This window comes from Microchirus variegatus, assembly GCF_963457635.1.
Source record: "Microchirus variegatus genome assembly, chromosome: 7".
Classification (NCBI taxonomy): domain Eukaryota; kingdom Metazoa; phylum Chordata; class Actinopteri; order Pleuronectiformes; family Soleidae; genus Microchirus; species Microchirus variegatus.
In genome coordinates this window covers 28786789-28813620 of record NC_139808.1, presented here as the reverse complement: position 1 = coordinate 28813620, position 26832 = coordinate 28786789, and the positions used below count along the sequence as shown (strand labels likewise).

Here is a 26832-nt window from a genome sequence, read left to right as displayed (position 1 = left end):
ACAGAAATCAAAACACTTTTGATTCTGCTTCTGCGTTTTTTGATATGCGCTTGTGTTTTGCACCTCAAGGCCACCGTAACAAACACAAGAGAATACTATTCAGCTCTCATCATCATCATCATCATCATCATCATCATCGGTCATAAGCTCAGTTACTATAGCAACAAGACGACTGCATATTAAGTTTCTGTGATGTGTGTGTGTGGACTCTAATATTAAAGCATCCTCTCACCTTTGTGTTTCAGGGTAACTCTCTGTCTCTCACCATGTGGAGAAGAACTGAGGCGACTTTCATCTGAACCAGGAGATTCCTGCTGAATCGTTTGGACTCCAGATCGTTCTTCACAAGGACTAAAGAATCAGAATCTTCCTCCTCAGACTCTGACCTGAAGCTCTCAGAATGAGCGGCGTGGCAGGAAAGCTGGACCCTCGCCGGGTGCAGTGGGGCGCGGCGTGGAACACGTTCACGTCCCGCGTCCTGAGGACCAAACCCGTGGAGTCCATGTTGGATTCAGCCATGACTGGCACCAGCTCCCACGGCACCAGACTGGCCCGAGTGTTGTCCACGGTGGACCTGGTGTCGCTGGGCGTGGGCAGCTGCGTAGGGACGGGGATGTACGTGGTCTCCGGGCTGGTCGCTAAGGAAATGGCCGGCCCGGGGGTCATCGTGTCCTTCATTATTGCCGCCGTGGCGTCCATACTGTCAGGTGAGGCAAACACAAGCACACTACCGTTCAAAAGTTTGGGGTCACTTAGAAATGTCCTTATTTTTGAGGGAAAAGCACTTTTTTCCGTCTTTTTTACATCCTGGTTCTTAATGGAATATGTACATTGTACGTTGTGTGACGTATTTTTGCAACATTTTCACAAATTCAAGGCAATTTTCAAGTATTTGAGTACTTTTTTGCTCAGGTGTCTTTATATAGTTGGTCATCGCGTTGCCTAAAGATTGTGCTGAAGAAAAAATAAGAAGATAAGAAACTTTATTTTGCACATTTCTATAGCCTTTGTATACACTCTTAGAAATAAGGGTTCCAAAAGGGTCCTTCTACAAGGGCTGAGGTTCTACCTGGAACCATTTGCTTCTGAAAAACCCTTTTCCGGAAGAAAGGGTTTTTCAAGGGTTCTTGGTAACACTAATGGTTCCAGTAAGAACCATTTTGATCCAGAGAACCCTTTAAAACCCCTTTCCTGAATAAAGGGTTTTAAAGGGGTTCTTGGTGGAACCCTCCAAAAGGGTTCCTGGTGGAACCTTTATAAAAAGGTTCTACCTTGAGCCAAAAAGGGTTAAGGTAAGGTTCTTCGGCTTGTCCTCATAGGAGAACCCTTTTTGGCTTCAGGTAGAACCTTTTTATAAAGGTTCCACCTGGAACCCTTTTGGAGGGATCCACCAAGAACCCCTTTAAAACCCTTTATTCAGGAAAGGGGTTTTGAAGGGTTCTCTGGATCAAACCGGTTCTTACTGGAACCATTAGTGTCACCAAGAACCCTTTTTCAGAAGCAAATGGTTCCAGGTAGAACCTCAGCCCTTGTAGAAGAACCCTTTTGGAACCCTTATTTCTTAGAGTTTAGACATTCTGATCTCTTTAGAAAAAGGTTCTACCTGGAGCCAAAAAGGGTTCTCCTATGAGGACAAGCCGAAGAACCTTATATGGTTCTACTTAGCACTTTTATTTTAAGAGTAGAAATAAGGGTTCCAAAAGGGTCCTTTTACAAGGGCTGAGGTTCTACCTGGAACCATTTGCATCTGAAAAACCCTTTCTCTGGAAAGGGTTTTTCAAGGGTACTTGGTAACACTAATGGTTTCAGTAATAACCATTTTGATCCAGAGAACCATTTAAAACCCCTCTCCTGAATAAAGGGTTTTAAAAGGGTTCTTGATGGAATCCTCCAAAAGGGTTCCAGGTGGAAAAAGGTTCTACCTGGAGCCAAAAAGGGTTCTCCTATGAGGACAAGCCAAAGAACCTTATATGGTTCTACTTAGCACTTTTATTTCTAAGAGTAGAAATAAGGGTTCCAAAACGGTCCTTTTACAAGGGCTGAGATTCTACCTGGAACCATTTGCTTCTCAAAAACCCTTTCCCAAAGAAAGGTTTTTTTTTCCAAGGGTTCTTGGTAACACTAATGGTTCCAGTAAGAACCATTTTGATCCTATGAGGACAAGCCAAATAACCTTATATGGTTCTACTTGGCACTTTTATATCTAAGAGAGTATGTTTTAACAAAAGCAGCCGAGATGTTCCGTGTTCTAAGGGTTAATTCCAGTTACTTAATCCACTCGTCTCGTCTCACACACACACACACTAGACTGACGATGACGTTCCGCTCATATCAGCGTTACACTGAGATGATTCATGTGAAAGGCCTTTTAATAACTACTCAATTATTACAAGGTCAGAAAGACTGTACGGGCAAAGCTATAATACCAGAGACACTCGAGGGATATTTTACCACTACCTTAATGGGCCTATCAATAACCTCAGCGTAGTCTTTCACTTGGAATATAATATATTAATGCCGTCACGTGATATTCAGCCTCTGTCCGTTTGTTTCCCCCACAGGAGTTTGCTACGCAGAGTTTGGCGTGCGCGTGCCAAAGACCACGGGCTCGGCGTACACGTACAGCTACGTGACGGTGGGCGAGTGCGTGGCCTTCTTCATCGGCTGGAACCTGATCCTGGAGTATCTGATCGGCACGGCGGCGGGGGCGTCGGCGCTCAGCAGCATGGCCGACTCGCTGGCCAACCACAGCATCAGCAACTTCATGATCGCCCACATCGGGACGCTCAACGGCCTCGGTGAGTTGAAGTGTGTGTGTGTGTGTGTGTGTGTGAAGCCTGATTGGATCTAATGCTTCATGCAAACACAACGAAATAGCTCAGTGTTTCCCAATCCTGGTCCTCAGGGAACACGGAACCCTGCCATGTTTTAGATGTTGCCCTGCTCCAACACCTGATTCAGGTGAAACATTACTTTTATTATTTTTGAGAGAAAAAAAGAAAAAAGATATTTAAGCTAACACCTTATTCTACCTCTATAATGACATGAATTAAGATTGTTTTTAATATTGACTAATAAAGGGCTAGTATGCGACTTATATGCATGTTAGTAAGAACATAGTTAACGGTGAATGTGTTCTCTAATCTAAAGTGTTACTGTATTTTCCTCTAATTCTTCATGGTAAATACAAAAAAAATTAATAAATAAATAAGGAATTATCTTCAGCTATAATGAAGAGTTTAATTTTCTTTAAATAAAACATTTCCCAACAGTCTACAATCTACGTTTGCCTTTTAGAGTTTAATAAACCATATCTACTGTTATGTCATGATGGAAACTCTTGGTTTGTTTTCCATGTCATAATCTTCCGTACCATCAATGGAAATGTGCGCTAACGCGGTGTAACGCTATAGCTGTGTGTGTGTGTGTGTGTGTGTGTGTGTGTGTGTGTGTGTGCCAACTGCTTTGCTATCTGGACGACACTGTCCTGCCAGTCCTTTCCTGTTGGACGCTGACAAAAGCTAGCGGTCGTCGGTCACATGACCAGCAGCTACAGGCCAGCTGTTCTCGACCGTTTCCTCTTCCTGCTGAAAATAAAACCGTCATGTCGTCCACACCCTGGAGGCTGAAAATACCTCTCTGTGTTTTCCAGAGTTGAATCTGCTGTCAATCACACTCTATGTCAAATAAGAACACGGTGAATTAGATTCATGAATGACGCCGACAAAGCACGTTCTAAACGCGTCGTATGTCCATTTTAACTGAAGGAAGCCTGGGAGCAAGGGCGTCAAACTCATATTAGTTTGATCTAAAGTGGGCCAGACCAGTCAAATAATAACACAATAACCTATGAACAACAAGCAGTCAACATGTTTCCCCATTAAATTAAGTAAAGTTTACAAAACAGCATGAAAAATAAGTCTGGAACTGGAAATATAATATTTCACAGTATGATTCATTTCTAATCATACTGTGAAATGTTCACAAATTCATCCTGGGCCCCCTGGAGGTCCCAAGGGCCGTATGTTTGACACACCCCTGCCTTAGAGGACACAATCTTTTAAATAGATATCAAGTAAAAGTCCAAAATATGTATAACTGGCAACCAAATTGAAGGATGTTGCATCTTTAAAATCTTACAAAAACACCTTAACGGGCATATTTTTGTTTTTGCCAAATTTAAAGCTGCAGTACATGACTTGTGGCGCCGTTAGCTCGTTGCTGTTATTATTATTTGGCCTCTGTTTGGTTTTCGTGAACACAGACAGACGACGTGAGAAACACTTGCACGGTGAAGCTGGGCTCTGTCGAGCAATACTATCAGCGCTGTCTGAGGGAGCACTTGTGTGTATACGGCAGCAGTGCAGAGGTGGGTGGGGCCACGAAGCGTTAGCCCCATGATATCCATGACTGTCGAATTTCCTTAGGTGCTTCTTTTAGGTTTTCTTAGACACGCTGACATGTTTACGACTATCTTGCTCTACATACTCTCTTTGCCTCCTTCTGTGTTGACATAAAACCAATCACTTCCTGTGTGCAGCATTAGCATGTTGTGAATTATTCTATTATTCTCAGTAAATTTGAAACTAATGCACTACAGTTTTAAAAAAAATGGACACGGATTTAAGGCTCCTCTTGAAGCACCTCACCAATCTTTTAGGTCTAAACTACTGATTAATCAATAAACAAACAATGCTAACCGCTAGCTAATCTTACCCGCGTTCCCTCCTTCAGGTAAAGGCGAGCAGTCGTACCCCGACCTGCTAGCGCTGCTCATCGCGCTGCTCGTGACGGTGATCGTGGCGCTGGGCGTGAAGAACTCCGTGGGCTTCAACAACGTCCTGAACGTCATCAACCTGGTCGTGTGGGTCTTCATCATGATCGCCGGGCTCTTCTTCGTCAACGGCGAGAACTGGGACGAGGGGAGGTTCCTGCCGTTCGGCTGGTCGGGGGTCGGTATCCGAAGAGCGACGCGGGAGACGACGAGCGATCCGTCGCCTCGTTCGTAACCGTCGCTGTTTTCTTTTTTTGTTGTTGTTGTTTACCTCCAGGTGATGCAGGGAGCGGCCACCTGTTTCTACGCCTTCATCGGCTTCGACATCATCGCGACAACAGGCGAAGAGGCCAAGAGCCCCAACACCTCCATCCCGTACGCCATCACGGCCTCGCTCATCACCTGCCTCACCGCCTACGTCTCTGTGAGTTTCCCCCGAGGACGAGGTTTAAGAACAACACCTTAATCCTGTTTTTATCTGCGTATCAAACTCATGAGTCATTTAACGTGATAGTGAGGTGGAGTGACTTGGCTCGCTGCGTTCATTTTGTACGATAACATCACATTTTTTAAATCAAAACCTTATGTGTCGTACAAGGAAAAGTGGATTTCAGTGACTTCTTTTCAAGCCTTCGATGTTTCCTTTAAACCTCTTACACTCTTAGAAATAAGAGCTAAAAAAGAGCTAAGTAGAACCGTATAAGGTTCTTCGGCTTGTCCTCATTGGTCCCAGGTAGATCCTTTTAAAAAGGTTCCACCTGAAACCCTTAGCGTTACCATGAACCCTTTTAAAACTCTTTATTCAGCAAAGGGGTTTTAAAGGGTTCTCTGGATCAAAATGGTTCTTACTGGGACCCTTGAAAAACAAATGGTTCCAGGTAGAACCTCAGGCCTTTGTAGAAGAACACTTTTGGAACCCTTATTTCTAAGAGTGTACACTCTTATTAATAAAAGTTTTAAGTAGAACCATATAAGGTTCTTTGGCTTGTCCTCATAGGAGAACACTTTTTGGTTCCAGGTAGAACCTTTTTTTTTATAAAGGTTCCACCTGGAACCCTTTTGGAGGGTTCCACCAAGACACCTTTTAAAACCCTTCATTCAGGAAAGGGGTTTTAAAGGGTTCTCTGGATCAAAATGGTTCTTACTGGAACCGTTAGTGTTACCAAGAACCCTTGAAAAACAAATGGTTCCAGGTAGAACCTCAGCCCTTGTAGAAGAACACTTTTGGAACCCTTATTTCTAAGAGTGTATACAGAAGCTATAGAAATGTGCAATATGAAGTTTCTGAGCACCTGAGGAAAAAAGTACTCAAATACTTTTGCAAAAATAAAATTTTTTGCAAAAATATGTCACATTTCTATTTCTTCTCAGTTTTCTATGAACAAAAATTGAAGAAAAATTGTCTTTTTTGTGACGTTCGCACAATTATCACTATTCTATGAAGCCTGAAGATGTGACCTCTGAACCTATAAATAAGAGTCAGATGTGGAAGTTCTACCCCATAACGCTGACGTGGCCCCGCCCCCTCCTGTCCAGACACCACATTTCTAACTTTGACACATTAAGCGCCGCGCGGCTGTTGCTACGGGTAACCGCCGTGTACCACCGGCCTATCAGGACGCAGCGCTTCTCGGCGCAGAGAGCGACTCTTTGAAAAACTTGTGTCTCATCTGCTAATTCATATCAGCCCTGACTCGTGTTGCTTCTCCACCAGCCTTTAATATCCATCGTTACGCGTCTGATCTCATTCTCTCTTTGTGTTCCCATCTGGATCCTGTTACTGTGGTGCATGTGGAGAGAAAAACACGCTGGAGTCTTGCTCTTAGGGCGAGCGTCAGTTGGTACAATATCACAGAAAATCCCCTCGTGTGCAAACTCGCTTGCATTTTGCAGGATTTGCCTTTTCAGAACAACACCTGGATTAGTAGTCTGGCGTTTAAACGGCTCACACGTACATGGCTACTACAGAGAAACTGATTCTTCTTCTTCTCTGTGATGTGTTCAAGCAAATCCCTGTAACGCAGCACAGTTGCACAGCGACAGACGGCCCTGCATGATTTCACATGTCAGACACGCTTGGCTCCAGTTGAACACTTTGTCTGAGTCACTATTGACATCTTTATGGAATTAGAACATTCTTTATAAAGGCTGAGAAAACAAGGCCTCGACGTCCGTCCTCAAACGTTCGGTCGCATCATGAGGTCACGTTGATTTTCAGAGGAAAAGGACAGTGATGATTTGTTTTCCAACCACATCGATCAACTTCTCTGTAATGTTTCCTCTAAATGGGCGCTGAGTAATGAGTCATTAAGCAAAAATAACTCCCCCTGGTGGCTATTCAGTATATTCTTGGACAGTCTATGTAGGCGCAGACGAGCTCTCATGACTGTCTTTATTTTAAATTGATATTATTTTTTACACTTAACACTTTAAATGCCGTAAAACTGGATTATCTCAGAATGCAATAATTTTCTATTCTTGGCATGCAAAATTTGTATAATCTCTGAATGTGAATATTTTATAATCTCAGCAGGCAAAACTTTTATGATCTCAGAATGTGAATATTTTCTAATCTCTGAATGTGAATATTTTCTAATCTCAGAATGTGAATATTTTCTAATCTCTGAATGCAAAACTTTTATGATCTCAGAATGTGAATATTTTCTAATCTCTGAATGTGAATATTTTCTAATCTCAGAATGTGAATATTTTCTAATCTCTGAATGCAAAACTTTTATAATCTAAGAATGTGAATATTTTCTAATCTAAGAATGTGAATATTTTCTAATCTCAGAATGTGAATATTTTCTAATCTAAGAATGTGAATATTCTCTAATCTCAGAATGTGAATATTCTCTAATCTCAGAATGTGAATATTTTTAATCTCAGAATGTGAATATTCTCTAATCTCTGAATGCAAATATTTTCTAATCTCAGCATGCAAAACCTTTATAATCTCAGAATGTGAATATTCTCTAATCTCAGAATGTGAATATTTTCTAATGTCAGATTGCGATCATTCTATAATCTCGGAATGCAATAATTTTCTAATCTCTGAATGTGAATATTCTCCAATCTCTGAATGTGAATATTTTCTAATCTCAGAATGCGATAATTTGCTAATCTCTGAATGTGATTTCCAGGTTTGGTTAACACTGATCTGCATTTTTCGACATTTACCTAAATTTTATGGACAAAAGAATACTGGATTAATCGAGAAAATAATCCACAGATGAAGTCATTACTGGTGATGTTTTGTGTATTTAAATCTTCTTCCGCCGTTTCCAGGTTTCCGTGATCCTGACTCTGATGGTTCCCTACGACGAGATCGACGCCGACGCCCCGCTCATGGAGATGTTCGCCGTGCACGGCTGCATGTTCGCCAAGTACATCGTGGCGGTCGGCTCCATCGCCGGGCTCACCGTGTCCCTGCTGGGCTCGCTGTTCCCCATGCCCAGGGTCATCTACGCCATGGCGGGCGACGGCCTGCTCTTCAAGTCAGTGCAGTGACAGTCGCTCCACCTGACGTCGATGATGAACCTACGTCATCACGTCATCATCGTCATGTTCTCCGTGTCTGTGTTCAGGTTCCTGGCAAACGTGTCTTCGTACACGGAGACGCCCGCCGTGGCCTGCGTGGTGTCGGGCTTCCTCGCCGCTCTGCTGTCGCTGCTCGTCAGCCTCAGAGACCTCATAGAGATGATGTCCATAGGAACCTTGCTGGCTTACACTCTGGTGAGTGGCGCTGCTTTATTTAGCTCACGATGCTACAGTGATTTATTTACCAGCGGCTTATTAACTGTTGACATGTGGGCTGATGCTCTCGGTTAATCCCTCCAATGCATGAAATGTATAGAATTAGTGTATGTGGAAAATGTAAACAAAGATAAGCAAGGGGGGGTTGTGGTGATGGAGGGAGCTGCAGTACGTGGATATTAGTCAACAAATAGTCTCGTCTGCTTATGAAAACTACTCCGTGTTCTTCAAGATCAGGTATTCCCAAGAGATGCATGAGACACAATTTAAATATATATACCAAAAAAAATCATGGATTCACATAAGAATCATGATTCTCATTTACTACGATTCAGAATCGATATAAAATGTCCCTGAATCTGCAATTTTTGTTACTTATGTGATATTTAAAACTTTATATATCTGAAAAAGACACTTTAATGTCTCCATTTGTCATTAGATCATCCTTTGCACACCTATAGATTGATGCAGAAATCGTTTTTGAATCGAAAATCGATTTTGAAACGAATCGTAGCCCCAAAATTCAGAATCGAATCGTGAGATCGTAAAAGATTCCCACCCTTATTATACGTGTTCTTATAGCTGTGGTGTGCGTAACTTTTGGTGATTTTTGTTTAGCATTATTTGAATGCTGCATTCTTCATCTAAAAAATGCCACCCGACAAGCAATACTATCAGACCTGCACAAGTTTTTAGTGGTAGAATTCACATCTGAAACCTTTCATGGATGCTACTTTGTGGAGTTTCTTTAGCCACACCCCCAACATGTTGCCTCCATCTGGACATAAAACTAAATCAGAACGTCCACCGGGCAACAGTGAATCCCAGTCTTTGCGTAAAGTCCGCTAACTGAGTCTCGTCCTCTCCTCTACAGGTTAGCCTCTGCGTACTCCTGTTGCGTTACCAACCCGAGGGCGACATCCACGGCTTCGTCAACTTCCTCTCCGAGGAGCAGCAGAGCAACAAGAGGAAGGAGGGCGTTCTGGCCGAGTGCGAGAAGGAGGCCTGCTCGCCGACCAGCGAGGCCGACGAGTACGGCGGCGCGCCGACCAACACCTGCGGCGCCAAGAACCTGCCGTCGCTCGGCGACAACGAGATGCTGATCGGCAAGCCGGACAAAACCGCGTACGCCGCCAGTCATCCCAACTACGGCACGGTGGACATGACCACGGGCATCGAGGCGGAGGAGTCGGAGAGCGGAATGACCCGGCGGCTGAAGAAGCTGATCGGACCGCACTACTACACGCTGAGGATCCGACTGGGCCTCCCGGGGAAGATGGACCGACCCACTCCAGCCACGGGGAAAACCGTCACCGTGTGTGTGCTGCTGCTCTTCATCAACAACTTTGCGTTTTGCTCCTTCATTATTTTTGGTGAGGGAACAGCAGAATCCACGTGGGGATTTGAAATTTCAAAGTGTGCGAGTGTCAATTAAAATCCGTTTTTCCTCGGTTTCTCTCCAACCAGGAGCGAGCTACATCGGAGAAGGCCACTGGTGGGCGCTGCTGCTCCTGATCCTCTTCATCGTCTCCATCGCCCTGCTCGTCGTCGTCATCCTCCAGCAGCCCGAGAACCCCAAGCGCCTGCCCTACATGGCGCCGTGCGTGCCCTACGTGCCCGCCGCCGCCATGCTGGTCAACATTTACCTCATGCTGAAGCTGTCGGCCATCACCTGGATGCGCTTCTCAATCTGGTGCTTCATTGGTGAGTGAGTTTTTGTCTTCCACGTCTGTCGTTTACTGCTGGATTCAAAGCTCCGACAGACCAGACGTTCTATGGGAGTAGCTGCTCCCCCTGGTCTGGGCTCCAGTCCGGGAAAATCCGGTTGCGTACATTGAACCGCAGAAGAAGAAGAAGAACGTCCGATGTGGAGGTGTTTCACTTGCGACAGTGTCGGTGTCAAAACAATGTTTTGATAATGAGTAGCAGTGCGTCCACCGCTCCAGACGGGGGCGCTGCGCTTCTGAGAGCTGACGTGCTAATTACGTCACTTCCAGGTATCTGGCCAATCACAAGACGGTTCTGTCTTCTGGCGGTGAGATTTCGATCCGCTCGGAGGTTAAATAGACCTCCATAACTCACATATATGTGCTATACACTCTTAGAAATAAGGGTTCCAAAAGGGTTCTTCTACAAGGGCTGAGGTTCTACCTGGAACCCTTTGCTTCTGGAAAAACCCTTTCTTTGGGAAAGGGTTCTTGGTAACACTAATGATTCCAGTAAGAACCATTTTGATCCAGAGAACCCTTTAAAACCCCTTTCCTGAATAAAGGGTTTTAAAAGGTTTCTTGGTGGAACCCTCCAAAAGGGTAAATAATGGTTATTCTATGAGGACAAGCTGAAGCACCTTATATGGTTCTACTTAGCTCTTTTATTTCTAGGAGTGTACACTCTTAGAAATAAGGGTTCCAAAAGGGTCCTTCTACAAGGGCTGGGAACCAATTGCTTCCCCGAAGAAAGGGTTTTTCAAGGGTTCTTGGTAACACTAATGGTTCCAGTAAGAACCATTTCGATCCAGAGAACCCTTTAAAACCACTTTCCTGAATAAAGGGTTTTTAAAAGGGTTCCACAAAGAAAGAAGGGCCAAAAAGGGTTCTCCTATGAGGACAAGTCGCAGAACCTTCTATGGTTCTACTTTATTAAGAGTGTAGGACCACTCTATGGCAGCTTTAAAGCCAAGATCCACAGCAGTGGTCGTCCTGAACAGATGGCGACTGACCGTAAAAACAATGAGTCACTTCAGATCTTAACAATGGAGCGATGACGTTTTTTCTTTTTAAAAAATGACTCATTTTTTTATTGGCTCTATAACCGAGCGAGTGTCTGTTTTCCTTTGTTTTTCCTTGTTAACGATGAAGGAAAAAGAGACGTCTCCTTTCACTTTCACTTCCTGTCTCTGCTGTATCTTCTGGAGCATCTGTGTCTGCACATGTGGTTCAAGTCGTTGCTCTTCTGTTGTTTTTAACGCCGCTCAGATTCAGTCAGATCGATTGCAGCTGAGCAGTTTTTGGGAGCAACAGTTTTTACAGTGGAGGTTTCCTGTTTTTTTTTTTTTTTAATTTGCATATCGTTTTCCCCTGTAGTGAGCGGGGTATATGCAGGAATCCTGAGGTTCATTTCAACACCTTTTTAAGACTATTTCAAGACCTTCTCTAAATATTTTAAGACCTTATCGCCATTTTCACCCAAGCCCATAGCGGTAAAACTTAGCCTTGATAATAAAAACATCCTCAAAGTAAGTCATAATTCATAGATATTCAAGATAAGAAGTCGAAACTACGAGGAAAAAAGTCGACCACTCTCAGAATGTGCAATCTTAACTTTATAAATATATATATATATCAGAATTATGACTTTTTTTCCTCAGAATGATGAATTTTATCTCAAAATTAGGACTTTTTATTTCAGAATTATGACTTTTTCCTCATAATTATGACTTTTATCTCAGAAGTATGACATTTTATCTCATAATTTAGACTTTTTTATCTTGTAAATACTTTTTAAATACTTTATAGGGCCTTAATTTTCCTAAAAATGATTTAATCCCGTAATTTTTATTACTTTTAATCTCATTATTATGACTTTTTATTTCAGAATTATGACTTTTTATCTCATTTACTTTTTATTTCCGAATTATAACTTTTTATGTCAGAATTATGACTATTTCCCTCATAATTATGACTTTTTATCTCATATTTACTTTTTATCTCAGAATGATGACTTTTTATCTCACAATTATGACTTTTTATCTCATATTTACTTTTTATCTCAGAATGATGACTTTTTATCTCACAATTATGACTTTTTATCTCATCATTTCAACTTTTTAACTCAGAAATATGACTTTTTATCTCATAATAATTACTTTTTATGTCGTAATTATGACTTCATCTCACAAGTATGACTATTCATCTCATAATTATGACATTTTATCTCATAATTTCAACCTTTTAACTCAGAAATATGACTTTTTATCTCATAATTATGTCTTTTTATCTCGATTTCAACTTTTTGTGTCGTAATTATGACTTTTTATCTCATGATTTCAATTTTTGATCTTATAATTTGGATTTTTAATCCCGCTGACACCCTGGTGAGGTACACACTGATGCGTCTACCCTGGTCTTTCCAGGCGTCCTGATCTACTTTGGCTACGGCATGTGGAACAGCACTCTGGAGATCACGGCCAGAGAGAACGAGGTGCACGCCTCCACCTACCAGCGCTACGACCAAGGCGTGGACGAAGGCTTCTGCGGCTTCGACGACGACTTCTACCCGCCCACTGAGGGTGGTTCGGGGCAGACTCCGCCTCCTCCTCGTCCTCCTCCTCCTCAGGGCCAACCTGGCGGCGAGGGCGTGTCATCGCAGGGCGGCGACAGGAAGCGAGGCCTCGCCGAGGAAGACCCGATGGATTTCTGAAGGGGGGACTGACTCTGTTTCACCCTGAATGTACTGCCTTGTGTGTTACCTGAGGAAAGAGAGGGGGGGGGACAGTTGTGTGAGTGCATCTGTGTGTGTGTGTGTGTGTGTGTGTGCATGTCTGCATGTGTGTGTGTGTATTTCTTTGTGTCTAACCCTTGGGCTAGATTGTTTTCCGGCAGTGGAGGAGGAGTTGTTTTTCATATCATGAGTTTTCTTATCACTCGTGGTCACTTGTTATTCACTCACTTACCACGAGACCAAAGTGCAGACGTTAGCGAGAAACAGCGACGCACGGCGTCAGCGTCAGAGCGTGGAGTCCAGTCTGAGATCTAGTGTTGATATGATCTGAACCTGAGGGACACGACAGAGAGGAGGAGGTGATGAGTGACAGACAGATGAATCAGCACCTCACTTCCTGTTTCAACACACACACACACGCTCACACACACACACGCACACACACACACGCTCACACAAACACACTCACACACAGGGGAAAGTTAGACAGCGATTTCCTTTATCCAGGTTGGACTCATTTTTCATTTTTAATTCATAATGTTGACTTTTTATCTCATAATTTCTACTTTTTTCTCATCATTTCAACTTTTTATCTCATAATTTCAACTTTTTATCTCATCATTTCAACTTTTTATCTCATAATTATGACTTTTTCATCTCATAATTATGACGTTTCTATTATTTTGACTTTTTATCCCCGAATGATGACTTTTTATCTCATAATTTCAACTTTTTATCTCATAATTTCGACTTTTTATCTCATAATTTCAACTTTTTTCTCATAATTTTGACTTTTTATCTCATAATTATGACTTTTCTTTTATTTTGACTTTTTATCCCTGAATGATGACTTTTTATCTCGTAATTTCAACTTTTTATCTCATAATTATGACATTTTATATCATAATTTCGACTTTTTAATCTCAAAACTATAACTTCATAACTGTTGATATCTCAGAACCTGCAGGACGTTAGAGGAGGAGGTGATGAGTGACAGACAGATGAATCAGCACCTCACTTCCTGTTTCAACACACACACACACACACACAGGGGAAAGTTAGACAGCCATTTCCTTTATCCAGGTTGGACTCCTGCTCTTGCTTATTTCATTTTTCAAAGGCCTCACACGACCTCAAAAACACACAATCATTTGTTTAAAAAAGTCTCCCTGACCTTTGACCTCTGACCTCTGACCTCTAACATCCAGCCCAAGGGACTCAGGAGTGCACTGGGAAAATGGTGTTGATGTTTTCTGTCACAAAAATCGTACTTGGACTTTGCTTGCAATAGTGCCTTCATCTACTGTAGGTGTGTGTGTGTGTGTGTGTGTGTGTGTGTGTGTGAGTTTCTAATTACGTCTGTTTTCTACTTCTTTTTCTTTCTCGTGTGTGTGTGTGTGAGTGTGTGAGTGTGTGTGTGTGTAGACACGTGAGAGTGTAATCAAACTCCACTTTCACACAGATTCTCACGTGGGCGTGTGTCGATATGAAGAGATTATTTTTACCGTGTGTGTGTGTGTGTGTGTGTGTGTGTGTTCCATGTTGCTCTCTCTCTACACTCAGAATCAATCCATCGGTATCAGAGGAGGAGGCTGATGCTGTGACCTTTCATCTCATAATTTTGAGTTTTTATCTCATAATTATGACTTTTCAATCTTATAATTTCAACTTTTATCATAATTTCGCCTTTTCATCTCATAATTTCGACGTTTTATATCATAATTATGACGTTTTATCTCATCATTTTGACTTTTTTTATCTCTTCTTTTTGAGTGAACTGAAGTCTAATTCCTCCTCAGTATCTTTTAGACCTTTTTTTTCCTCCATCCTCTTCCAGCTCTATCTCTTCCTTCATTTCGTTGCCACCCTCTCGACATCCATCGCGCCCACGTCGCAAGTCACGAGCGATTTTAGCCGCCTAGCGTCTGGTTTTCTAACGTCAGAATTTGAAGCGGTGACGCTCGATCCGTTAGCTTCTGTTTCGCGTTAGCGTGTCTGGTCTCCATCGCCTGATTTCTCATAAACATCAAATCACCATGGTAACCGTATAACTCCATCATGCATAGGACATGTAAGCTCATGCTGCCGAGGTTAAGGGTTCGATTCCATATCCAGAATGTATGCACTCAAAGGCACCGTAAAAGGGTTTTTGGCACATACCAAATACACATTATTGTTGTGTTGTCATGGTTACGTCTGCTGCTGTCGGCCCCTGATGCTCCTCCCCCTTTCTCCTTGTGCCCCCTCGTTGCTGCATCGGTCCCTTCCAGGGAAGCCTTACTCGTCTAATGCACTAAATCAAAGGATGCCACGCTAAGCCCCGCCCACCGCCCTACCTCTGCTCCTCCCATCTTCACCCACGCTCTAACAGGTCAAAGTTCATATGATATAAAGGAATTACATTTAAACTGGCTGATTCTGCAGTTTTCTCCAATACTGGAGCTCTATGCAGCCGCGGTGCAGCATAATATGGTGGCCCTGAACCTGTATATCCCATAATTTTATAAAACAGGAAGTGTATTAGCCCATTTCTGCCAGGAAAAAAAAGAGGTGAAACTTAGCCTCGATAATAAAATATCCTGAAATGATCGAAATGAGGAGATAAAAAGTTAAAATTATGAGTTAAAAAGTCGAAATTATGAGAAGAAAATTCAAAATTAAGAGTTAAAAAGTTGAAATTATGAGATGAAAAAGTCAAAATTATGAGATTAAAAGTCAAAATTATGAGTTAAAAAGTTGAATTTATGAGATTAAAAGTCAAATTTATGAGTTAAAATGTTGAAATTATGAGATTAAAAGTCAAAATTATGAGTTAAAAAGTTTAAATTATGAGATTAAAAGTCAAAATTATGAGTTAAAATGTTGAAATTATGAGATTAAAAGTCAAAATCATGAGTTAAAAAGTTTAAATTATGAGATTAAAAGTCAAAATTATGAGTTAAAATGTTGAAATTATGAGATTAAAAGTCGAAATGATGATAAAAACTCATTAAAAGTCATTTTTGTCTCATAATTTCAATTTACTTCGAAGATATTTTATTATCAAGGCTAAGTTTTACCTCTTTTTGTAATTTTTCTGGTGGAAATAAGCGATTAGTTTCATGTCAAAATTGCACAAACAAAGAGTTAAGTTTCAGAAGTGAATTCTAGTGCTCACAAAGTGCAGTTTGCTCGTGTAGAAACAACAAAATGCTCCTTCAGTCAGAGTCTGCTTGTTTTCAGATAATGGTATAAATATTTCTGTCCACTCAAGAACAAACAACAAAGCGCTAAATATTGAAATGAAGAATCACTCAATATCAACAACTCCTGGTCGTGACAGGAAAACTCCCACACAAAACTGTCTCACACAAAACTGTGTCTCACACAAAACTGTGTCTCACACAAAACTGTGTCTCACACAAAACTGTGTCTCACACAAAACTGTGTCCCACACAGAACCAGACAAAGAGCTTCTCCTTCATCTCATCACCATAAACTCAGCTGCTTTGCATTTACAGCTCAGCCAAAACCAGACAACAGCAAATCCAGGCGGTCGACGACGTCAGCCGACACTGAACTGTACAGAAACTTTCTATACTATCTGCTCTGTGTGTGTGTGTGTGTGTGTGTGTGTGCATGTACCATACGTGTGTGTTTGTGGTCGACACCTGCGCCTCAATGTGACTGTGTGTGTGTGTGGTGGATGTGCAGCATGCCGTGTCCTGCACGAGGCCCGAGCTGTAAATGTTGTACCTGCATGTGGTGACAACTGCAAACAGAAGAGAAAACTAAACCAAAGCTAATGACAGTTTGGTTCTTAGATTATTTTACACATTCAATCCAATATTCTCTATTATACTTAATAAATAATCTCACCCAGGTATAGGACGCAGAACTATGGAAGCCCATTTCTGACAAAAAAGAGAAATTATGAGATAAAAAGTCGAAATAGAGATAAAAAAACAAAAAAACAAAACACCGAAATTATGAGATTACAAATATTGAAATTATGAGGTGAAAAGTCATAATTATGAGATGAAAAGTCATAACTATGAGATTAAAAAGGCGATATTATGAGATTAAAGTCATAATTATGAGTTAAAAAGTCATAATTGTAAAAAGATAAAAAAATCTAAGAAGAAAATTTGAAATCATGAGATGAAGTTATAATTTTGAGATTAAAAAGTCTAAATTAGGAGATTTAAGTCATAATTATGATTTCAAAATGAGAAATTATGAGATAAAAGTTGAAATTTTAAAAGAAAAAGTAGAAGTACTGATATGAAAAAAATCGAAATTATGAGATTAAATAGTAGAAATTAAGATCAAAAGTCATAATTATCAGGTAAAAAGTCATAACTATGAGATTAAAATGGCAAAATTATGAGATTAGTCATAATTATGAGATTATGAGATAAAGTCAGTTAAGTTAAGTATGAGATAAAAAGTCATGACTATGACATTAAAAGGTCATAACGATGAGATTCAAAAAGGCAAATTATGAGATTAAAGTGATAATTATGAGATAAAAAAGGTCTTTATCTCTTTTTTTTTCCTGGCAGAAATGAACTTCCATAGACCTCTAACGTTAGGACAGGGAGTGGAAACATGTAGCAAAGACAAAGAGGGAATGACGAACCCTAACCCCACGTCTTCCCTCCAGCACTTCCTGTTAATCCCCCTCTTCTCGACCACAGCCTCTGTAAATCAAGATCTGTTTAGTTTTCATGTTTCTTCAAACACGACAGATCGAAGATTACCGAGATACAAATGTCAGTTTGTGAGAAGATAACGGACGTCAGTCGACCGTGCGATGATCTTTGAAATCCTACTTTCTTGGTGTTTCATTTGACAATTGAAAGTATTAGTCTAGACTCCAGATATGACACAGAGGGAGAAAGAGGAGTATTTTTCTACACAGCTGTTTCTGATTCATAGACCCTCGTAGACCCTCATAGACCCTCGTGGGCGACACAAAGAAGAACAGTTCATCTGAGCTGCGAAGAAATATATTTTTAACAAGCGTAGTTAGAGATAAAAAGATAAAGATAAACCTCGATTCTTTCCTTTGAAGGATTTCTGAAAGTATAGAACCGTAGAAAGATTAGGAGTAAAAATAATAATAATATGAATATTTTAATACAATTCTAAACTGCAACACATGAATCCAACGATTGCCAACACTGCTTTTAAACTTTAAAGCTTGTTTATTTTGACGACGAAGCGCCGCCATGTTCTTCCTGTGCTCTGTGCTCGCTGTGGCCAAGTGTGTGTGTGTGTGTGTGTGTGTGTGTGTGTGTGTGTGTTGAGATTGGCTTCTCTCGCAAAGAATAAAAACAACTAGATATTTGGTTTTCTCTTCTGTATATTTTTGGCACAAAGCTGTATAATGTAGATGTTTTTGTTTTTTTAAATTCTGTTCAATGTTTTTTAAATGGATTCTTCCATACGTGTGGTTATATATTTATTATATTTATTTTATTTCTGGGCTCCTGGGTGCACTGTTCTTTGCCGAGTTGTTGATATTATTGTTTCCATGCAACAATGAAAAGTCGTTTATTGCAAATACCAAAAAAACCCAAAAGACTCCTCATTTATTCTCACTTTTACTAAGTACGTGTACACGTTGTTATGTTTGGATGTGAATAAGATTAAGATTTACAAAAGGTTTGGTTTAAAACTACCTGGTACCAGGTATGCTAGTGCCGAGCCGAGTAGAGCTGGTTTCTCAGAATTCTGACTTTTTTCTGAGAATTCTGATTTTTTTTTTTTTATTATTCTGACTTTAATCTCAGAATTTTTACTTTTTTTCTTAGAATCCTGACTTCAGTCTCACAATTCTGACTTTTTTCATAGAATTCTGACTTTAGTCTGAGAATTCCGATATTCTATTTCTTAAATTCTGAGTTTAATCTCAGAATTTTTAGTTTTTAGACTTTTTTTTCTTAGAATGTTTCACATTTTTTTCTTAAATTCCGACTTAAATCTCAAAATTTTGAGTTTTTATCTTAGAATTATGACTTTAGTTCCAGAATTCAGACTTTTTTCTTAAATTTTGACTTAAATCTCAGAATTTTGAGTTTTTTTCTTAGAATTCTGACTACTTTTTTTTTTTTTTTTGGAATTTTGACTTTGATCTCAGAATTTTAACTTTTTTGCAAAGAAATCAGAATTTTTTTTTGAGAATTCTGACTTTTTCTTAAAAATCTGACTTTTTTTCTTAGAATCCTGACTCTAGTCCCATACTTCAGACTTTCTATTCTTAGAATACTGACTTTTTTTTTCTTAAAGTCTGACATTCAATCTCAGAAGTTTTTTGTTTTTTTTCTTAGAATTCTGACTTTTTTTCTTGGAATTCTGACTTTTTTCCCCTTAAATCCTGACTTTAGTCTCAGAATTCTGACTTCTTTTCTTAGAAGTAAAAGTAAATACGTCACAGTTCACTCGGCTCGTTTTAATGAACGAAAACAAAAGAAAAACGCTCTAATTTTACGAGTTCTGCACATTATTGCTCCTTTTATATCACGACAAATCACAACTTTGACTCAACAACACATAAAAGATGGGAAAAAAGCCTGAATATGTGACCTATAAACACACACACCCACCTGCAGGATGTCCATATAAGGAGTTCTGTTTTATTCCCATGGGTGCGAAGAGTTAAAGCACATGTTTGTGTAGCCGTGTCTCCAAGTGTGAAAATAATAACAAGAACTTCTAAATATATCTCAAAGATATCGTTACAAACGCCTGTTTCTCAAAATCTGTGAGAACAACCTACAAAAACAGAAGCAGAGAAGAAGAAGAAGAAGCTCAGCTCGGAGCTTCCATAAACCGAGAGACAAGTGTGTTTTGACAGCAGGACTGAGAACCTCAGGGCTTTAAAAATATTGCTCAGATTTTTTTATTTTATTTACTTTTTGCTCTTCAAAGCTTCGCAGAATCTCACGCTGGGAAGCGTTGATGATGAGAGTTGCCGAGCAGAGTAATCTGGGCAGAAAATAGACAGAGAGAAAGTGGAATGTGGAGGAAAAAAGAACAATCAAATGCTCAATCAGAAAAATAATAATTACAGGAAAGGATTGAATATCACGGAGTGGTGAAGCTACACAACCCACAACCCTCCCACGGTGGGTGATGGCACCATGCCTGGAACAGCATCACACACACACACACACACACCTATTCCAGGAATTCAGACACACACACACACACACAGTGTGAACAGTCAGTGACAGAATGACGATCACGGGAGCATGAGTTTGATTTGTGTGTGTGTGAGTTTTCTGCAGATAAGCCGAGGACAATGAGATAACGGCAAACACACACTGTTCCCAAAGTATCGCGTTTATCTGCGGTCGAACGACACAACGCCGATGACGACAATGACCTTGAGATGAAGACACACAGAAAACAGAATTTCCCTTCTTATGTCGTGCTTTGTGCGATCGGTGTTTTCTTCAAACCCTGGTGTGATGATTCCATTCAAGGTCACATAACACAAAAACATGACGCTCTACAGATTCACGAGAGCATGTTATCGACAAACCCCACACAAAAACAGTTTGGATTCACTTCAAACGACAACAATAAATAATAACCAGATAATACTGCTAATTGTGTATCGGAGATATCAGATGTTCCTCCACAGTTCCGGGAATAAAGTCAGAATTCTGGGTTTAAAAATGTCAGAATTCAGACCGTAAAGTCTAAATTCTGACAATAAAGTCCGAATTGACAATAAAATCCGAATTCTGACAATAAAGTCCGAAATCTGAGTTTTAAAGGCTGAATTCTAACAATAAAGTCCGAATTCTGACAATAAAGTCTGAAATCTGAGTTTAAAAAAGTCAGAATTCTGAATTTTAAAATCTGAATTCTGACAATACAGTGAGAATGTGTTTAAAAAAATCCATATTCTGAAAATAAAGTCCAAATTATGACAATAAAATCCGAATTCTGACAATGAAGTCAGAAATCTGAGTTTTAAAGTCTGAATTCTAACAATAAAGTCTGAATTATGACAATAAAGTCAGAAATCTGAGTTTAAAAAAGTTCGAATTCTGAATTGTAAAGTCCGAATTCTGACAATACAGTAAGAATTTGTTTAAAAAAAGTCAAAATTCTGACAATAAAGACCGAATTCTGACAATAAAGTCTGAATTATGAAAATAAAGTCAGAAATCTGAGTTTAAAAAAGATTTAAAATTCTGAATTTTAAAGTCCGAATTCTGACAACACAGTAAGAATTTGTTTAAAAAAGCCCAAATTCTGAAAATAAAGTCCGAATTATGACAATTAAGTCAGAAATCTGAGTTTTAAAGTCTGAATTCTAACAATAAAGTCCGAATTCTGACAAGAAAGTCTGAAATCTGTTTGAAAAAGTCATAATTCTAACAATAAAGTCCAAATTATGAAAATAAAATCTGAATTCTGACAATAAACTCAGAATTCTGACAATAAACTCTGAGAATTCTGAGTTTTAAAGTCATGCTTTGTGCGATCGGTGTTTTCTTCAAACCCTGGTGTGATGATTCCATTCAAGGTCACATCACAAAAACCTGACGCTCTACAGATTCATGTTATCGCCTCAGGACGACAAACACCACACAAAAACAGTTTGGATTCACTTGAAACTTTATTGTAGAAAATCAAACGACGACAATAAATAATAACCAGATAAAACTGCTTCATAGAATCGTGTATCGGAGATTTCAGATGTTCCTCCACATGTGATTTTGAACGTTAAAGTCACGACGACAAACTAATCTAACCTAATACTGAGTTTCTTCGCTGTTATTCAAACAAAAACTGACGCAATTAAAGAAAATAAAAGTTGTTTTTCCTCTAAGAATTTCTATCTAACACTGAGTCACTTATAAACTATTAAATTCAGACTACAAAACTGTATAAAAAACGTATAAACAATGTTAATGCAGTCAAACGCTGTAAAAATAGATCACGATCTTGTTTGATTTTAAAAAATATATCCATCCACAAAAAGGCACTGGTGAGATTTCATCTCTCAACGCACAACAGGAAAAAACAGGAGGAAGAAGATAATCTAAGATTTCAGTCTACAAGGCCACGGATTATATAATCCACAGTGGTCGACACGAGGAAGAGCTCAAACTAAAGCAGTCGTTGATTTTAATCAAGACGACTGAGACTCTGTCCAGACCTGGTCCTAACATCCATCAGGAGTTAATCCCAAAAAGCACACACTGACAGGGTTTAAGTTTGAATTCTACAGAAGAGGATTAGGACCACACAGGAAAAAAATAATTCTGCGAATAAAGTCTGAATTCTGACAATAAAATCAGAATTCTGACCATAAAGTCAGAATTCTGAGTTAAAAAAAAGTCTGAATTCTGAGTTTTAAAGTCTGATTTCTGACAATAAAGTCCAAATTCTAACAATAAAGTCCAAATTCTGACAATAAAGTCCAAATTCTGACAATAAAGTCCAAATTCTGACAATAAAGTCTGAATTATGACAATAAAGTCCAAAATCTGAGTTTAAAAAAAAATCAGAAATCTGAGTTTAAAAATGTCAGAATTCTGATTTTTAAAGTACGAATTCTGAGTTTTAAAGTCTGATTTCTGACAATACAGTAAGAATTTGTTTAAAAAAGTCTGAATTCTGAGTTTTAAAGTCTGAATTCTGACAATAGAGTCCAAGTTATGACAATAAAGTCTGAATTCTCACAATAAAGTCAGAAATCTGAGATTAAAAGAGTCAGAATTCTGAGTTTTAAAGTCCGAATTCCGACAATACAGTAAGAATTTGTTTAAAAAAGTCTGAATTCTGAGTTTTAAAGTCTGAATTCTGACAATAGAGTCCAAATTATGACAATAAAGTCTGAATTCTCACAATAAAGTCAGAAATCTGAGATTAAAAGAGTCAGAATTCTGAGTTTTAAAGTCCGAATTCCGACAATACAGTAAGAATTTGTTTAAAAAAGTCTGAATTTTAGTCTGAATTCTGACAATGAAATCCGAAATCTGAGTTTAAAAAAGTCTGAATTCTGAGTTTAAAAGTCAGAACTCAAATATTTGTTGTCCTGTGTGGCCCTCATCTTCCGTAGAATACATATCCTCAGATCTGACCACAAAAAAACAAACTAATTCAAAAAGGTGGTTTTGAGGACGTGAGCATGTGGCGTCAAATCTGAGCCACACTAGTGAATGCCACATCTGTCCTCTGGGGGGCAGACTACAGATTACAGATTAGATCTGATGTCCTTCTATAGTTTTTTTTTTAACTTCCCTGCATTGAAGCGTGTATTTCATGTTACAGCAAAGTGAGTAGAGCTTTGATTCACTCAACCCTCTGACCCTGTTTTTTGTTTGTTTTTGTCTCACTCCATCCCTACAATTTGCACACACACACACAAACACACAAACACACAGAGTGTGAATGTGTGCCCTTCACTTCACCTCCAGTGTCGGTCGGTTTAAACTGATAACTGTGTGTTTGCGCGTTCTCGTGTCTTTATTTACAAAACTAATGACAGTCTGCAGCCTCCCACGGCTCAGACGTGGGCGCTCTTGGCGTGGTTTGTGACGGAGGCGGCCGCCTGGTTGCCTCCTCCCTGTTTGGAGTAGTAGAAGCGGTTGTTGTCCTGGTAGGATCGCGGGGAGGAAGAGGAGGAGGAGGAGGCGTCCGACGAGCAGCAGGTGAGGATGGAGCCGCCGAGCAGAGAGAAGATGGTGCCCACCCAGCCGGTGTACAGCGAGAAGCCAAAGGACATGAGGCCGTGTTCGTGGTGAGCGCCGATGGGAAACCACACGGTGGAAACCATTCCACACAGAGCTGAGGGGGGAGGGCAAGAAACGGAAAACCAGAGGATATAAAACACTGAGGTGTAAAGACAAGTATACTAGTGGGAATGTACAGTGAAATATCATTTCAATAAGTATTATTTTATATATTCTGATTATTTCTATGTTTGTGAAGCCACATTTTAAAGATTTAACATTTTTAAGATGGTAAATGACCATGGGAATAATACACATATCCTTATATGGACATCCTGTGTGTGTTTACATCACATATCTTATGTCTTATGTTAAGTTATGATTAATTTGCAGCAATAATTGTGCAAATGTCACAGAATTAGAGCATTTTTCTTCTCTTTTTGCGAGATTTATTTAGTTTATTGTATGGCTGCTATTTCTTGATCTCATATCTCATGTTATTTTATTGTATTTAAAGGCGCCATATATAAGAATGTGGCCAAAAACGGTTACTACATTCAAATTCAAAATACCGAGGTCTTTTAGGTTTTTTCGTTTTCTGACGTAACTGGCAACCCATGGTTCCTCGGCAGCTGAGACTCTACTGACTGCAATGATTGGTAGACGGCGGTAGGTGGCGCCACATGACGCCAAAACATGATTACAAAACATAAACATGATTTGCAGTCTGCAAAATATTTTTTTTAATGCAAATATTTTGTCTGTACTGTTGTTGTTGGTGGGTTCAGTTTGTTATATGAACATTATTCCTGAGTCTCTGTGACATATTAGGAGGATTTTATGATTTATTACATAATGCACCTTTAATGTTTCACTTTTTTACTCATTATGTGTTTTATTTACTATGTGCAGCACTTTGATCCACTGTGGTTTGTTTTACGTGCTCAAGAAATAAAGTTGGATTCTTTTTCTTCGTAAAAACGAGACGTTTTCCCCCCAAAATTTCACAAATCCAATGCGATTTTAAACATTTCGAGTGCTTTTCGCTCAGGTGTGTTTATATTAGTGGTGAAAATGAAAATTTATTTAATATTTATATATAATTAAGACACTCTTCTCTGTATATATTGTACGTTTAAACATAGAAATGGAGGAAAAACAGCTAAAATACTCTCTGTTCTCAGGGTTAAAAGTGTTAAATTAAAAGAAAACATTGCACACAGATAAGTTATTGCACAGTAGAGGTTAATTAAAGTGTGTGTCTGGGCTTTTTGGCATCGTCTTTAAAAGTGCAGCATTCCCCCCCAAATATAAATTAAGTTTTATGATGTGTTTATATTCCTCATGCAGGGCACAGTGTAATAACAACAGACTAGAGGGTTGTTAGCAGTGAGACTTATTGGTATTTACTGTATACAAGAAAAAACAGACTTTCTGAGACTTGTGCTTCATGTTTTTTGCCACTGAGCCTCAGAGACTAAGTTCAATCACAACAAAAATATGTCCAACTGCACTAAATCCCAACCGATGCGTCTGCGGCACGTCAGAAATAATTAAAGTTGGACTCTTTAATTGCTGCGGGCGCTCGGCCACAGTGGAGGCACCGGAGTGGAGTTTTTATTTTGCACACAAGCACAAACAAATCCTCCCTCGTATTTTTTTAAAAAAAGTGTTTTTTTTTTCTGTCAAAAACAGGAATTGGAAAAGTCAAATATTAAAAACATGGAAAATCCTGCACTGGAGTAAAGTTTCCATGTAGTTTAGTCCGGGACAAAAGCAGGGTGTGGATTAAGGGGGGTGGGGGAGGATAATGTGGTGTGTGTGTGTGTGTGTGTGTGTGTGTGTGTGTGTGTGTGTGTGTGTGTGTGTGTGTGTGTGTGTGATATATACAGTAAGTGTGTGTGGTTAAGTGTGTACATATGTGTGTGTGTACCCCAGAGAGGAAAGACAATCATATCCAACATCCTCTGCCTCTCCCTCAGCAGCCTGCAGGCATTTATGATGGGAGGAGGAGGAGGAGGAGGATGGGGGTGAAACGAGGTCAGTGTCACAGGAGGTTGGAAAGGATCTAACTAATGTACAAAAATAATAAAAGTAAATAATTAAATAGATCTGTCTGGGCTTCTTACCGACGATGAGGATGAGCACCCCTCCCAGGATGGTGCGCTTGTTCTTGGAGCTCTGCGCCTCGTTCCCGAGGCTGATGCAGGGCATGGACATGAGGAGCATCCCCACCGCGGGGAGACCCAGGATGGAGGCTGAGATCATGAGGGCGCGAGTCGTCTGGACGTAGGCTACAGAAAAACATATATATTAGACTTTATAATAATACAATAAATAAATAAATTAATTATTTGACAGGGTTCATAATAATAAAACACATCTATCTATCTATCTATCTATCTATCTATCTATCTATCTATCTATCTATCTATCTATCTATCTATCTATCTATCTATCTATCTATCTATCTATGCACAAACAGTGTCCATACCTGGCAGGTCCAGGATCTGCGTCAGGGACACGCAGTGGTACAGTCCAGTGGAGATGACGCAGTCCGCCCACGGTCCCTTGGCTCCCAGCTCGTCCATCTTCTTACAGGTGTTCAGACCGTATTTGCACATGATGACCCAGTCGTTGGTGGCGGTCGCGATGATGACGCCCAGCCAGCCGAGGCAGCTGAAGAGGAAGCCGCACAGCTGGAGACACGCGTTCGCCATGGCGCGCGCGCAAAAAGAACGGTGTGCGTAAAAGAGTGCCCGCGAGTTCAGAAACCGTTAGATGTGATGAGTTATGAGATAATGTCGACGAAAGTGCGCGACAATCACAGCCTCGGGTTGTAAGCGTTAAAAACTAAAAGTAAAATCCAGGGTTTAAAGTCTGACTTTGTCCTTTGTCCAGATGAGTAATCCCATCAATGTTGGTCTCTGCTGCGCTTTTCCCAGAAGAATGAAAAGCTCATATCATGATCTGGGTTTTTATAGAGGGAGTTTTCAGAGAGGAGCGAACACAACACTTTAAAACTTACAGCCAATCACAGACCTCAAAAGTTTCGCCCAAAAAAACAAATGTATCGCCTCTCCCAAAAAAGTTTTTTTGTTGCCTTAAATGACTCAGTGTTTTTGAAGAGTGGTGAGAAATGTAACAAGAAATCTGCTGCCATCTACTGTCCATAGGAGG

The 26832-nt window shown here is 40.0% G+C and overlaps 2 protein-coding genes across 2 annotated transcripts; one reads left to right on the top strand and one right to left on the bottom strand.

The window, feature by feature from the left end:
• Window positions 1-400: 400 nt before the first annotated feature.
• On the top strand, window positions 401-12949 carry slc7a14a (solute carrier family 7 member 14a; the record flags this gene model as incomplete). The annotated part of the gene is made up of 9 exons (XM_083892035.1): window positions 401-707; window positions 2562-2798; window positions 4735-4952; window positions 5052-5198; window positions 8063-8271; window positions 8362-8509; window positions 9405-9903; window positions 9998-10234; window positions 12663-12949. 9 exons carry the CDS (start codon window positions 401-403, stop codon window positions 12947-12949), a joined length of 2289 nt encoding a protein of 762 aa, XP_083748161.1.
• Window positions 12950-23486: 10537 nt separating this feature from the next.
• On the bottom strand, window positions 23487-26372 carry cldn11a (claudin 11a; the record flags this gene model as incomplete). The annotated part of the gene is made up of 3 exons (XM_083892385.1): window positions 23487-23767; window positions 25782-25946; window positions 26147-26372. The coding sequence occupies 3 exons, from the start codon at window positions 26370-26372 to the stop codon at window positions 23487-23489; spliced, it is 672 nt and encodes a 223-aa protein (XP_083748511.1).
• Window positions 26373-26832: the final 460 nt, after the last annotated feature.